This window comes from Oncorhynchus clarkii, chromosome 2 (genome assembly GCF_045791955.1).
Source record: "Oncorhynchus clarkii lewisi isolate Uvic-CL-2024 chromosome 2, UVic_Ocla_1.0, whole genome shotgun sequence".
Lineage (NCBI taxonomy): Eukaryota > Metazoa > Chordata > Actinopteri > Salmoniformes > Salmonidae > Oncorhynchus > Oncorhynchus clarkii.
The window spans coordinates 14085825-14102359 of record NC_092148.1 but is presented as its reverse complement, the minus strand read 5'-3'; the positions used below and the strand labels follow the sequence as shown (position 1 = coordinate 14102359).

The window sequence follows — 16535 nt, the reverse complement described above, 5'->3', positions numbered from 1 at the left end:
AAAATAGGAAAAGTTAAGATTGGATATAGGTATGAGGGTCATTCTTGAATTAAGGGGACATTTGGACATGGGATTTTTAGAAAAAATGAACTTGCCGCATTTCAAGCTTTCCTTTTGTGAAGGGCAGCCAGGAACTAGTTATGTTGAACTTCGTCTCCACTCTGCATTTAAGCAGCCCTTCACAGCTGATTCTGACCTGGGCCAAAGAAATTACAAAGCGATAGGTATGTTTCAGTGGAGGCTGCTGAGGGGAGGACGGCTCATAATAATGGCTGGAACGGAGCAAATGGAAATCATGTGTTTGATGTATTTCATACAATTCCATTTATTCCGCTTCAGCCATTACCACTAGCCTGTCCTCCCCAATTAAGGTGCCACCAACCTCCTGTGATACATTTAAAGCCGTGGATATGCAGCCACTCTCCGGGGTTGAGAAGAATAGTGGGTTTCATCACCTTGAGAAAGTGCTCAAGCCTCGTAACAAACTTTGCCCTCTCATACCCATTTCAGCAAACAGGTGGTACCCGCTCTATATAAGCAAGCTAAAGCTGAAGTTGGCAATGAATTGGCCAATGCATCCTGTGTTGCACCTACTACAGATGGATGGACCACCAGGGCTACTTATGACATGTTCAAAACAACGGGGAAGTGGGAAATCTCCGACTTCCAACTTCAGTGTGTTCAAGATAACTGGGAACTCGAAAAAAAACAAGCTCCGACTGAGATAAATCCAACCTGAAGTTCAGTGACGTCATGATTTGACCTCGTTTTTTTCTCCAGTTGTCTTGAAAGCACCAAGAGAGTTACTTAATGGCGAGAGCCCTTCACATTATCCCGGAGTGGGACATGAGAAGTAATACAGACACGCCCCTTTCTGAGAGTCACACAAGTGTGCATAAGAAAGCATTATAGCATAGGCCTACAGTGGTGGAAAAAGTACCCAATTGTCATACTTGAGCAAAAGTAAAGATACCTTAAATAGAAAATGACTCAAGTATAAGTCAAAGTCACCAAACGTCTTAAGTATATTTAAAACCAAATACTTTTAAGTATCAAAAGTAAATATAATTGCTCAAATATATTTAGTATCAAAAGTAAAAGTAAAAATATAAATAATTTTAAATTCCTTATATTAAGCAAACCACGATTTTCTTGTTTTTTAAATTCACGGATAGCCAGAGGCACACTCCAACAATCAGACATAATTTACAAACAAAGCATTTTTGCTTAGTTAGTCTGCCAGATCAGATGCAGCATGGATGACCAGGGATTTTCATATTGGTTTCACATGCATATTGCACCTTATTTTAGCGTTGTTGTTGATGAGCAATTGCGATTTCATTTAAGAAAATACAAAGTGTTGACATTGTTAATGGTGCTCTCATCAGGCATTATATGACTCATGGTCATATATGGAATCAGGAATACTAACACTTTGTATTTCCTTAAATAAACAATAATTTACTACGGTAACTGTTGTCATTGAATTATTCTGCTGTAGAGAAACCAAACCGTGACCTCAAAGCCACAATACCTACCAAACCCGTTAGACTCATTCTAAATAAGATTATCTAAAATTGTCAATGACTGAGATAATACGTAATTATGATAAACAGGTCTATTTAACCTGAATCGATAATTAAGTCATGTTAGCTAGCTAGCTTTTTACTCACCGTAATTCCACTGAGCAACGTCTGTCTGGTAAACTTGTTACACAGCTGCAACAATCCTCATTCACGAGCTTGCCGGATCACTTTGATTAACCCACCCACTGAGTCATATCATATCTCAATAACCCAGCATCAATAAGCCAGCATTAACAATCAAACCTAGCTCTTTTGAATGAAAACAACCAAACTAGGTGACCCAATGCTTGCAACCCAGCAGTTGGGTCATCCAAACAACCCAGCATTTTTAGTATAGTGATTTTCAAGGTGCTAAAACACACATTACACTAGTAAAATAAACATATTTGACTTGCCTTCTTTGTTTAATTTATCTATACAATATAGGAAAATACTTTTGTTCACTGTTTAGCATAAAAAAAAGAATAGATAGATATCTCTGAATCACCAAAACATGTCACTACACCTCTACATCACCAGTGAGACGAGCCAATTCGTTAGCCCACAGTAGTTTCTAAAATGCATACACATATTTTGTAGTATAAGGACTTTTTTTTTAAATAACAAAGTCAAGGGACAGCATTTACCTCTACAATTCAAGAATGAATAAATAGCATCCATGTTGATCATCCCTAAGAACTCAGAATATGTAGGAACATTCTTGCAGATCTTGCTTTGAGTAATAATACCCTGGGCCTCGTTTCCCAGTTGCGATGTAAAGTAAGCATTACGATGATCGTACCAGTTGCATCATTATTTACGAGCCAACTTTTTAAGAGTGTTTCCATACACGTTCGCTAAGGGACAGGTCAAAATTTACTTGGGGGAGGGGTGGTCCAAAATATGGGGAGGGTGATGCAATTTTCCCCTTGGTTTACATTCGCTCCTCTACTTGTAGTTTCCATATAAACAATGGCTTGATATTACCCTAACAAAGTTTAGAAACGTTTGTGGTTTGGTATGGTGTGGCTATCATTAAGCTTTAGCTACTGCAGGCCTATGATTTGAAGGCAGTGCACCCCGGGGTTTCAACTGGCTCCTACAGTTGAACTTGAGGTGAGGAAGACTGTCTCAGGTCTACCAGAGTTACTCCTATAATCTAACAATATAATGCTTATCTTTACAAAATATTTGGATCGAAAATGATCGAATTACCCTTCATCTGTACGTCTATATGTGTATAGCAGACACAGTAACCATCTGACATTAATGCATGCATGTCATGTTGTACCTATATATACATACAGTATCTAGCCTAAACATCTTGATTCTATGTGTAGCGGAGATGTTCTGTGAATAAATTGACTCGGAAGGTCAAAAAACATCTAACGATGCACTTTGGCTGCTCTACCAGTGGTCTGGATCCCTTGCAGATGTGCAATGGTTTTTAAGAACAACGTTACTAATGAAAGTTCTGAGAAACAGATCAGCTACTACAGATTCATCTTACGATGGTTCTAACAATGATCTTAACGCTATGAAGGCTCTGGGAAACGAGGTCTAGGACCTTTGCATTTTCATAACGCTATTTTATCTTTTAAAGCTATTTGTTTTGGAGTTTGTGTCAGAAACGTTGGTTTGCTCTGTATGTCTGGTTCACTCTAGCTGTGGATTGTGGAGAACCAGACACTTCTAGTGATGAGGCCCTTCAACTGGTGGACAAGGATCCAAGCACTCTGTTTCATGATGAGGTCCGGTTCAAGTGTGAATCTAAATACTACACACTGGAGGGAGACGGTTAGTCCATACATTCTTATTTACCTACAACTGCAGCTGTTATCTTTTTCTTGAACTTTTTATGTAAATCTCCTCCTTTCTTCCATCCCTGATCATTTCTATACAGTATCTTCAGTATACCTGCCCTATGCTTTCTGAGTCCGCTCCACGTGCCATCACTATCTACCCTACCTGTGCTCTTACCTCCCTTCTGTTCCTTCAGAGAAGTACATCTGTGATGCCAGTGGTACGTGGACATCGGTCAAGGGCCAAGAAAAGTTACCAAAGTGCATCGAAGGTATGCCTCACTATCATTTATCAGGTGTACGCAGTGTTGTGAAGTAATGAACTATATGTAGTTCAACTAGTATTTTAACTACATTTTGCAGTAGCTTGGTGGTAGTTTAACTAAATTCAAATCTTGATAGTGTTTACAGTAGTTAATTACTTATTTTTACCATGTAGCTGTGTAGCTAACTACTGGAAATACACACTACTTTTTTAGTAAAAAACATTTTTATACCTGCCTAATTCTCACTTGAAACTTGGGCTTAATTACACATTCTGTTAACATGACTCCAGAGTAAGCTTTTCTTGCAATTTGTAGTTTATGACATTTCACATTTAGTTATGATCATTTTCCACTAAGTTGTTTTTATGTAGTGAATTACTTTTCAAAGTAACTTTAGTTAAGTAAACTAAGGGTAACTTTAGTGTAGCTTACCTTCTTCCAGTGAGAAGTAATTCGTAACTTGGTAAACTATATTTTCACAGTAGCTTCCCTAACACTGGGTGGATGACAGTACAGTATAACTGCTGTTACACTATTAATGATCCAGTGTACTGTTCTGGATTGTCTATCTTCTAGTGTGTGGGAAGACAGAAACAGATATTTCCAGCTTTGAAAGAATTTTGGGGGGCAAACCGGCGAACATGGGAGAGATACCCTGGCAGCTTCTCACTAAACAGCCCAAAAGAGGAGGAGCATCCCTGATCAATGACCGGTGGGCCATCACAGCAGCTCATGTAGTGGATGGCTACGAAGAAAGCACGCTTACATTTTTCGGGGGGCTGATAGATGGGAAAAAAGCACAAGAAACTGATCCTGATGTGGTTGTCATGGCAACGGAGAAGATTATCATTCACCCTGACTACATAAAGGGCATACCTGGTAATGAACGCACTAACTACGACAGCGATATAGCTCTCATCAGAATGTCTTCCAGGGTGAAGTTAGGGCCCAATGTTCTACCCATATGCCTGCCTGAGGCTGATGGAGGATTCAAAGAGTTTCAGCACGGCACTGTTTCAGGGTGGGGTGGGACTGAGAATAAAGATAAAAGCAGATTCTTGCTTTACGCATCTGTGGGAAGACACCCCCAAATTAATTGTGAGGAAACACCTTTGTTGTCTATTAACAAGCCAATGGTTTTCACTGAGAACATGTTCTGTGCAGGGGGTGATGGGTTAGATAGCTGCAAGGGGGATAGTGGGGGTCCATTATTTCTCCCTAAGCTGGGATCAGGGAACAAGGACAACAGAGGGCCATATCATCTGAGAGGCATTGTGTCCTGGGGTTCCCTTTGTGAACTGGGAAAGGAATCTAAAAAGGGTTACTACACCAAAGTGGAGAATTACTTAGACTGGATCAAGATGACAATAGAGAGAGAAGAGCAGGGGTAAAAACAGTAAAGAAGACTAAGAAGAGTAAAACATACTAGTCAACTCTGAACCTCCATAATCATAATTGTTGTGCTAATTATTTCCAGTACTTTTACTTTTTATAAAACCAGTCTGGTTCTATAAATTACTTGTGTTGTTTTAGTTCAGTGTTAAATGTAACTTCAGTATGCAGGCAATACCATCCTGTCATGTCTGAGTAAAATCTCTACTCTGTGGCAAAATCACCAAACATATTGCTGTGCCTTTTATTCATTGTTGTGAATAATGCTTCACAATGTAACCCTGATTGACAAACCCAAATAAAAATATAATTCATAAAACTCGTCTGAATGTTTGTCTTCAATCAAACTCTCAATTAAATGTTGATACCCTATTTTCACTCCTCCTCCTCCTCCCCCATTTCTACTGTACCTCTACGTCTGCATTGCTCGCTCCCTGTGGTTTTAGGCTCGGTTTCTGTATTTCTATTTGCAGTGGCGACCCATCATTCAGGGCTGTTTTGAGCCCTTCCTGTCTAGCTTTTTTTTATAGCCTGTTTTCAAATCAAATCAAATTGTATTATCACATGCACCAAATAAAACAGGTGTAGACCTTACAGTGAAATACTTACTTACGAGACCCTAACCAACAGTGCAGTTTAAAAAAATATGGATAAGAATAAGAGATAAAAGTAACAAGTAATTAAAGAGCAGCAGTAAAAAATAACAATATACTGGGGGGTGCCGGTACAGAGTCATTGTGTGGGGGCACCGGTTAGTTGAGGTAGTATGTACATGTAGGTAGAGTTAATTAAAGTGACTATGTATAGATGACATCAGAGAGTGGCAGTGGTTTGGAGAGGGGAGGGGGGGGCAATGCAAATAGTCTGGGTTCATGTTCAGGAGTCTTATGGCTTGGGGTAGAAGCTGTTTAGAAGCCTCTTGGACCTAGACTTGGCGCTCCGGTACCGCTTGCTGTGTGGTAGCAGAGAGAACGACTAGGGTGGCTGGAGTTTTTGACCATTTTTAGGGCCTTCCTCTGACACCGCCTGGTATAGAGGTCCCGGATGGCAGGAAGCTTGGCCCCAGTGATGTACTGGGACATTCGCACTACCCTCTGTAGTGCCTTGCAGAGGAGGCAGAGCAGTTACCATACCAAGCGGTGATGCTCTCGATGGTGCAGCTGTAGAACCTTATGAGGGTCTGAGGACCCATGCCAAATCTTTTCAGTCTCCTAAAGGGGAATAGGTTTTGTCGTGCCCACTTCACGACTGTCATGATGTGCTTGGACCATGTTAGTTTGTTGGTAACGTGGACACCAAGGAACTTGAAGCCCTCAACATGCTCCACTGCAGCCCCATCAATGAGAATGGGGGTGTTCTCGGTCCTCTTTTTCCTGTAGTCCACAATCATCTCCATTGTCTTGATCACATTGTGGGAGAGGTTGTTGTCCTGGCACGACACGGCCAGGTCTCTGACCTCCTCCCTATAGGCTGTCTCATTGTTGTCAGTGATCAGGCCTACCACTGTTGTGTCATCTGCAAATTTAATGATGGTGTTGGAGTCATGCCTGGCCATGCAGTCATGAGTGAACAGGGAGTTCAGGAGGGGGCTGAGCACGCACCCCTGAGGGGCCCCCTGTGTTGAGGATCAGCGTGGCGGATGTGTTGTTACCTACCATTACCACCTGGGGGCGGCCCGTCAGGATGTCCAGGATCCAGTTGCAGAGGGGGGTGTTTATTCCCAGGGTCCTTAGCTTTGATGAGCTTTGAGGGCACTTTGGTGTTGAACGCTCTGCTGTAGTCAATGAATAGCATTTTCACATAGGTGTTCATTTTGTCCAGGTAGGAAAGGGCAGTGTTGAGTGCAATAGAGACTGCATCATCTGTGGATTTGTTGGGGCGGTATGCAAATTGGAGTGGGTCTCGGGTTTCTGGGATGATGATGTTGATGTGAGCCATGACCAGCATTTCAAAGCACTTCATGGCTACAGACGTGAGTGCTACAGGTCGGTAGTCATTTAGGCTTAGGCATTTGGTCTGCTTAAAACATGTTGGCATTACAGACTCAGACAGGGAGAGGTTGAAAATGTCAGTGGAGACACTTTCTAGTTGGTCAGCGCATGCTCACAGTACACGTCCTGGTAATCCGTTTGGCCCTGCGGCCTTGTGAATGTTGACCTATCTAAAGGTCTTACTCACATCGGTTGCATAGAGCGTGATCACACAGTCTTCCGGTATAGCTGGTGCTCTCATGCATGTTTCAGTGTTATTTGCCTCAAAGCGAGCATAGAAGTAGTTTAGCTCGTCTGGTAGGCTCGTGTCACATGGCAGCTCTCGGCTGTGCTTGCCTTTGTAGTCTGTAATGGTTTGCAGGCCCTGCCACATCCAACAAGCGTCAGAGCCGGTGTAGTACGACTCGATCTACACCCTGTATTGACGCTTTACCTGTTTGATGATTCGTCGGAGGTCATAGCAGGATTTCTTATAAGCTTCCGGGTTATATTCCCGCTCCTTGAAGGTGACAGCTCTAGCCTTTATCTCAGTGCGGATGCTTCCTGTAATCCATGGCTTCTGGTTGGGGTATGTACGTATGGTCATTGTGGGGACGACATCATGGATGCACTTATTGATGAAGCCAATGACAGATGTGGTGTACTCCTCAATGCCATCGGAGGAATCCCGGAACATATTCCAGTCTGTGCTTCATCTCACCACTTTTTAATTGATCTAGTCAATGGTGCTTCTTGCTTACATTTTTGCTTGTAAGCAGGAATCAGGAGGATGGGAAAATGATCAGATTTGCCAAATGGTGAGGGAGAGCTTTGTATGCATCTCTGTGTGTGAAGTATAGGTGGTCTTGAGTTATTTTCCTTCTGGTTGCACATTTAACATGCTGATAGAAACTTGGTAAAACCAATTTAAGTTTCTCTGCATTCAAGTCCCCGGCTACTAGGAGCGCCGCCTCTGGGTGAGCGTTTTCTTGTTTTCTTATGGCAGAATACAGCTCATTCAATGCAATCTTCCCAGTACATTTTATTGTCTAACGATTGCATGTTTGCTGGCAGAATTGAGAGAAGTGGGGGTTCATTCGATAGCCTCCGACTTCTCAGAAAGCAGCCTGCTCTCCAGCCTCTCTTTCTCCGCCTCCTCTTCATGCAGATCACTGGGGTTGGGCCTGTTCCCAAGGGAGCCGTATATCCTCCACCTCGGGCTCGTCAGAGTCGTAAAAGAAGAAAAATAACTCTGCTAGTCCGTGGTGAGTAATCGCAGTCCTGATGTCTAGAAGTTATTTTCGATCATTAGAGACGGTAACGGCAACATTATGTACAAAAAGAGTAAAAAACATGTTACAAACAACGCAGATAAACTAACAAAAAAACACAATCGGTTGGGGCGCGTAAAACGTCTACCTTCTGCTCTGCCGCCATTTTATTGTTTTGGCATTAAGACGTGAAACATATCAGTTTCTAAACAATGTAAAAATAAGAATAATTGCGTTAATAAAGCTGCATACAAACATGGTCTCTTTTTTGCTTTCTTGAGTAAGGAAGCTCCAAAATGCAGGTGTTTCAGCCTAGCTCAGCCACAGCTTTCTGTGGTGGTGGGGCATCCAGCAGAAAATACGAGGGGTTGGTAATGTTCTCTAGTTCGCCCCTGTGATTGGCTCAGTGTTGTGTCACTCATGGGGAACTACGTAACCGAAAAATCTACGTGGAGAGCTTGAAAATTCAAGCCCCTTGGGTGCTGCCATAGAGTCACTGTACATTAGAAGTGCACAGCCAAGAAGGCTCAAGGTCATTGGCCAAAGATAAAATTACATCAAATCAAGTTATATCTACCATAGCTTTGATTGGACTGATGATGTCAACATCATACTTTCAAAATCTTAACTTGCAAGCTAGACAAGCAGTCATCATCATGAATCATGTCGACAAATTACTGGCAAATCCTTTTCAATCCTTGTCATATGAAGATAAATTACAGATAAAATGTATCATCGGCCATTGGACATAAACATTACACAATAAGTTGAAAATTGCAATTTCATCAATCAATCAAATGTATTTATAAAGCCCTTTTTACATCAGCTGATATCACAAAGTGCTGTACAGAAACCCAGCCTAAAACACCTAACAGCAAGCAATGCAGATGTAGAAGCACGGTGGCTAGGAAAAACTCCCTGGAAAGGCAGGAACCTAGGAAGAAATCTAGAGAGGAACCAGGCTCTGAGGGGTGGCCAGTCCTCTTCTGGCTGTGCCGGGTTGAGATTATAACAGTACATGACCAAGATGTTCATAGATGACCAGCAGGGTCAAATAATAATAATAATAATCACAGTGTTTGTAGATTGAGCAACAGGTTGAAACTGGAGCAGCAGCACGACAAGGTGGACTGGGGAAAGCAAGGAGTCATCAGGCCAGGTAGTCCTGAGGCGTGGTCCCAGGGCTCAGGTTCTCCAGGAGGGGAGAGGGAGAGAATTATAGAGAGCATACTTAAATTCACACAGGACACCGGATAAGACATGAGAAATACTCCAGACATAACAGACTCACCCTAGGGACGGGATGGAAGAGCACCAGTAAGCCAGTGACTCATCCCCCATAATAGGGTTAGAGGCAGAGAATCCCGGTGGAGAGAGGGGAACCGGCCAGGCAGAGACAGCAAGGGCAACTCGTTGCTCCAGTGCCTTTCCGTTGGGCCAGACTACACTCAATCATATGACCTACTGAAGAGATCAGTTTTCAATAAAGACTTAAAGGTTGAGACTGAGTCTGCATCTCTCACATGGATAGGCAGACCATTCCATAAAAATGGAGCTCAATAGGAGATAGACTTGTCCCCAGCTGTTTGCTTAGAAATTATAGGGACAATAAGGAGGCCTATGTCTTGTGACCGTAGCGTATGTGTAGGTATGTATAGCAGGACCAAATTGGAGAGATAGGTAGGAGCAAGTCCATGTAATGCTTTGTAAGTAAGCAGTAAATCTTGAAATCAGCCCTAGGCTTAACAGGAAGCCAGTGTAGAGAGGCTAGGACTGGAGTAATATAATCAAATTTTTTGGTTCTAGTCAAGATTCTAGCAGCCGTGTTTAGCACTAACTGAAGTTTATTTAGTGCTTTGTCCAGGTAGCCGGAAAGTAGAGCAGTCTAATCTGGAATTGACAAAAGCATGGGTTAACTTTTCTGCATAATTTTTGGACAGAAAGTTTCTGATTTTTGCAATGATACGAAGATGGAAAAAAGCTGTACTTGAAATAGTCTTGATATGTTCGTCAAAATAGAGATCAGGGTCCAGAGTAACGCCAAGGTCCTACAGTTTTATTTTGAGACGACTTTACAACCATCAAGATGAATTGTTTCTTGGGACCTAGAACTACCATCTCTGTTTTGTCTGAGTTTAAACAAAAAGATTTGCCGCCATCCACTTCCTTATGTCTGAAACACAGGCTTCCAATGAGGACAATTTTGGGGCTGCACCGTGTTTCATCGAAATGGACAGCTGTGTATTGTCTGCAATGCAGTGAAAGTTAACATTGTGTTTCCCGAATGACATCAACAAGAGGTCAAATATATAGCGAAAACAATAGTGGTCCTAAAACGGAACCTTGTGGAACACCGAAATGTACAGTTGATTTGTCAGAGGACAAACCATCCACAGAGACAAACTGATATCTTTCCGATAGACCAATTTAGGTTTCCGATCTCTCCAAAAGAATGTGGTGATCGATGGTGTCAAAAGCAGCACTAAGGTCTAGGAGCACGAGGACAGATGCAGAGCCTTGGTCTGACGCCATTAAAAAGTAATTTACCACCTTCACGAGTGCAGTCTCAGTGCTATGATGGGGTCTAAAACCAGACAGAAGCATTTCATATACGTTGTTTGTCTTCAGGAAGACAGTGAGTTGCTGCGCAACAGCTTTTTCCCAAATTTTGGAGAGGAATGGGAGATTCGATATAGGCCGATAGTTTTTTTATTTTCTGGGTCAAGGTTTGGCTTTTTCAAGAGAGGCTTTATTACTGCCATTTTTAGTGAGTTTGATACACACCTGGTGGATAGGGAGACGTTTATTATGTTCAACATAGGAGGGCCAAGTTGGAATAGGGTCCAGTACGCAGCTTGAAGGTTTAGAGGCCATTACTATTTTCATGAATGTGTCAAGAGATATAGGATTTAAAAAACTTGAGTGTCTCCCTTGATCCTAGGTCCTGGCAGTGTTGTGCAGACTCGGGACAACTGAGCTTTGGAGAAATACGCATATTTAAAGAGGAGTCCGTAATTTGCTTTCTAATGATCACGATCTTTTCGTCAAAGAAGTTCATGAATTTATCATTGCTGAAGTAAAAGCCATCCTCTCTTGGGGAATGCTTGTTAGTTAGCTTTGCGACAGTATCAAAAATAAATGTAGGATTGTTCTTATTCTCCTAATTAAGTTGGAAAAATAGGATGATCAAGAAGTGTGAGGGCTCTTCGATGTTGCACTGTACAGTCTTTCCAAGCTAGGCGGAAGACTTCCAGTTTGGTGGAGCGCCATTTCCGTTTACATTTTTTGGAAGCTTGCTTCAAGGCCAAGGTCTGAGCAGATTATTTGTTGCGATTGCAAACGTAATAGATTGGTGGTCCGATAGTCCAGGATTATGAGGAAAAACATTAAGATCCACAATATTTATTCCATGGGACAAAACTAGGTCCTGAGTATGACTCTGGCAGTGTGTAGGTCCGGAGACATGTTGGACAAAACCCACTGAGTCGATGATGGCTCTGAAATACTTTTTGAGTGGGTCTGTGGACTTTTCCATGTCAACGTTAGTCACCAAAAATGTGAATATTATCTGCCATGACTACAAGGTCCAATAGGAATTCAGGGAACTCAGTGAGAAACGTTGTATATGGCCCAGGAGGCCTGTAAACAGTAGCTACAAAAAGTGATTGAGTAGGCTGCATAGATTTCATGAGTAGAAACTCAAAAGACAAAAACACAGTCATTTTTTCTTTAGTAAATTGAAATGTGCGATTGTAAATGTTAGCAACACAACACGGTTGGATTAAAAAGAAGTTAGCTTTTAAATTATGTATGTTCATGAATGTTTAATATTACAATTTTGTCAGTTGAATTTGGCACGCTCCAGCTTCACCGAATGTTGTCGATTTTGACTCGATAGCGGGATCCTTGCGCTAAGAGGTTAAAGGTCTCTTTTCCAAGTATAAAAGGATAAACATTCAACATCATGGGCCGGAAAAGGTTGAATACATTGCCCACATTGTCAATCAGTACCAAAAAAAATCTGCAGCATTGACGGTCCCCAAGAACACAGTGGTCTCCATCATTCAAAAATGGAAGAAGTTTGGAACCACCAAGACTCTTCCTAGAGCTGGCCGCACTCCACCAATTAGGCCTTTATACTTATACAGCCCGCTTGGAGTTTGCCAAAAGGCACCTAAAGACTTGCAGACCATGAGAAACAAGATTCTCTAGTCTGTTGAAACCAAGATTGAACTTTTTGGCCTGAATGCCAAGCGTCACGTCTGGAGGAAACCTGGCATCATCCCTACGGTGAAGCATGATGGAGCAAGAAGCATCATGCTGTAGGGATGTTTTTCAGCAGCAGAGACTGGGAGACTAGTCAGGATCAATGGAAAGATTAATGGAGCAAAGTACAGAGAGATCCTTGATGAAAACCTGTTCCAGAGCGCTCAGGACTAGAGGTCGACCGATTAATCGGAATGTCCGATTAATTAGGGCCGATTTCAAGTTTTCATAACTTATTTAATATATATTTAACTAGGCAAGTCAGTTAAGAACACATTCTTATTTTCAATGACGGACTAGGAACAGTGGGTTAACTGCCTTGTTCAGGGGCAGAACGTCAGATTTTCACCTTGTCAGCTCGGGGGATCCAATCTTGCAACCGTACAGTTAACTAGTCCAACGCAATAACGACCTGTCTCTCTCTCATTGCACTCCACAAGGAGACTGCCTGTTACGCGAATGCAGTAAGCCAAGGTAAGTTGCTAGCCAGGAGGAAAGCATGGCCAGCCGTAGAAAAATGTTTATTGACATTTTCGATTATCATGGATTTATCGGTGGTGACCATGTAACCTAGCCTCAGTGCAGTGGGCAGCTGGGAGGAGGTGCTCTTGTTCTCCATGGACTTTACAGTGTAGCCTTTGATTTCCTGACTGACTGCGTGTATTGGTTCTTGACTTCACTGAACAGTTGCATGTTGCGGGGGCTATTTGATGCAATTGCAGTCCGCCACAGGATGCTTTTGTGCTGGTCAAGGGCAGTCATGTCTGGAGTGAACCAAAGGCTATATCTGTTCTAAGTTGTACATTTTTTTAAAAGTGGCATGCTTATTTAAGATGGTGAGGAAATTACTTTTAAAGAATGACCAGGCATCCTCAACTGACGGGATGAGGTCAAAATCCTTTCAGGATACTCGTGCCAGGTCGATTAGAAAGGCCTGCTCGCAGAAGTGTTTTAAGGAGCGTTTGACAGTGATGAGGGGTGGTCATTTGACCGTGGACCCATAGCGGATGCAGGCAATGAGGCAGTGATTGCTAAGATCTTGGTTGAAAACAGCAGAGGTGTATTTGCAGGGCAAGTTGGTCAGGATAATACAGTGCCTTGCGAAAGTATTCGGCCCCCTTGAACTTTGCAACCTTTTGCCACATTTCAGGCTTCAAACATAAAGATATAAAACTGTATTTTTTTGTGAAGAATCAACAACAAGTGGGACACAATCATGAAGTGGAACGACATTTATTGGATATTTCAAACTTTTTTAACAAATCAAAAACTGAAAAATTGGGCATGCAAAATTATTCAGCCCCCTTAAGTTAATACTTTGTAGCGCCACCTTTTGCTGCGATTACAGCTGTAAGTCGCTTGGGGTATGTCTCTATCAGTTTTGCACATCGAGAGACTGACATTTTTTCACATTCCTCCTTGCAAAACAGCTCGAGCTCAGTGAGGTTGGATGGAGAGCATTTGTGAACAGCAGTTTTCAGTTGTTAAAAAAGTTTGAAATATCCAATAAATGTCGTTCTACTTCATGATTGTGTCCCACTTGTTGTTGATTCTTCACAAAAAAAATACAGTTTTATATCTTTATGTTTGAAGCCTGAAATGTGGCAAAAGGTCGCAAAGTTCAAGGGGGCCGAATACTTTCGCAAGGCACTGTATCTATGACGGGTGCCAATGTTTACAGATTTAGGGTTGTACCTGGTGGGTTCCTTTATGATTTGTGTGAGATTGAGGGCATCTATCTTAGATTGTAGGACTGCTGGGGTGTTAAGCATATCCCAGTTTAGGTCACCTAACAGAACGAACTCTGAAGATAGATGAGGGGCAATCAATTCACATATGGTGTCCAGGGCACAGCTGGGAGCTGAGGGGGGTCTATAACAGGCGGCAACAGTGAGAGACTTATTTCTGGAGAGATTCATTTTTAAAATTAGAAGCTCAAACTGTTTGGGCATAGACCTGGAAAGTATGACAGAACTTTGCAAGCTATCTCTGCAGTAGATTGCAACTCCTCCCCCTTTGGCAGTTCTATCTTGATGGAAAATGTTGTAGTTGGGTATGGAAATCTCCACATTTTTGGTGGCCTTCCTAATCAGGATTCAGACACGGCAAGGACATCAGGGTTGGCTGAGTGTGCTAAAGCAGTGAGTAAAACAGGAGGAGGCTTCTGATGTTAACATGCATGTATCCAAGGCTTTTTCGATTACAGAAGTGAACAAATGAGAGTGCCTGGGGACAAGCAGGGCCTGCGTTAACCTCTACATCACCTGAGGAACAGAGGAGGAGTAGGATGAGGGTACGGCTTAAGGCTATCAAAACTGGTCGTCTAGTGCGTTGGGGACAGAGAATAAAAGGAGCAGATTTCTGGGCATGGTAGAATAGATTCAGGGCATAATATGCAGACAGGGGTATGGTATGGTGCAGGTACAGTGGAGGTAAGCCCAGGCACTGAGTGATGATAAGAGAGGTTGCATCTCTGGACGTGCTGGTTATACTGGGTGAGGTCATGTGTTGGGGGTGGGACAAAGGAGGAATCTGAGGCATGTAGAGTGGGACTAGGGGCTCCACTGTAAACTAAAACAATGATAACTATCCTAAACAACAGTATACAAGGCATATTGACATTTGAGAGACATAAAGCGAGGCATAGAGCAATCACAGGTGTTGATTGGGAGAGCTAGCTAAGACAACAACAGCTAATCAGCTAAGACAACAACAACAGGAAAAATGACGATGAATGGGCAGATAGGTCCTGTGTGTAGTTAACCGACCCTGAGTTTTGGGTCTAGGGCCGACAGATAGTTATTTTTTATTTTTTATGGAGTACCGTGATAAATGAACAGTCCAGCAGGCATCAGCTATGTAGCCAAGTGATCATAGGGTCCAGTGAACAGCAATAGATGGAACAGGGAAGCCGCGGGGTAGTCATTACTACACTAGCATGTGGGAGACACAGCGTTTAAAGTTAGCAGGCCGGGGTCAGTAGAAGTGTCTGCTCCGACGTCCGGCCATGGCCGGTTGAGGCCACAGCGGATGGAATTACGCCTGCGGACCAGTCGTGGTGGTACGGCGGGGGCGCCGTGTCGACAAAGGGTCCGGGCCATATGGCGAGAGAGGTATTGTAGTTGTAGTAATTTAGTTTGCTAGCCGGGAGATGCGCCTGGCTCGCGGCTAACTGGTGCTAGCTTCAGGGCAGGGGCGTTAGCCACTATAGCCACTCGGTAGCAGCTAGTTAGCAGCGATGATCCGCTTCAAAGGTCCAGAGCTTACGGCAAGTATCCGGTGGAGTAGTGGATTCTAGCCGTGTCCGGAAGGCATCGGCTGGGTAACCGGGTGATCACAGAGTAGTCCGGGAGGTGGGCCTGGCTCAGGGCTAGCTTCGGGGCTGGGTCACTCGGTGGCAGCTAGCTAGCTGTGATGATCAGAAGTAATTATTATGCAGGCTAATAAAGGCTAATAAAAACAGTTGGTGCCTGTGCAGAAAGTAAAGGCCGCTAGCAGTGGCTAACAATGACTAAATAGCTAGTAGCTAATTAGCTGGTTAGCTTCTGATGACTAGCTTCTTATGTTGGTTCTGGCATTAAGTTCTAAAAAAAATAGCGGATCCGTGTCACATTGAGTGAGCAGGGTTACCGGAAGGTATATTTAATTTAAAAATAGAAAAGAGACTTAAAATAAATTTAAATATATACAAAAAAGACAAAAAATACAAAAAGTAGAGGAGAGGACGATAAACCACGTCTGCACTGCTATGCCATCTTGGAGTGCTGTGCTAGTTGAATGTCCTTCCCTATATGCGCGCTGAATGTCTGTCAATTTGATTACTGTAAAATAGCATTGTATCTGGTCAACAACAAAAAAAATCCCAAAAGTTTACTAACTTGGCAACAGGCTGATTGTTCGGCTATTTGAGCCAGTAAATGGGGCTTTACTATTCTTAAGTAGCGGAATGACTTTTGCATCCTCCAGGCCTGAGGGCACACACTTTCTAGTAGGCTTAAATTGA

At 42.7% G+C, this 16535-nt stretch overlaps 1 protein-coding gene across 1 annotated transcript in view; it reads left to right on the top strand.

Moving 5' to 3' along the window:
• The window catches only part of LOC139422171 (ovochymase-like), a 44582-nt gene that overhangs the window by 5641 nt on the left and 22406 nt on the right, over positions 1-16535 (top strand). The window contains exons 9-11 of the mRNA XM_071173329.1: positions 3231-3362; positions 3565-3639; positions 4210-4907. Of these exons, the coding sequence (XP_071029430.1) occupies positions 3231-3362; positions 3565-3639; positions 4210-4907 (905 nt within the window). The remainder of the gene's footprint in view (positions 1-3230; positions 3363-3564; positions 3640-4209; positions 4908-16535) is intronic.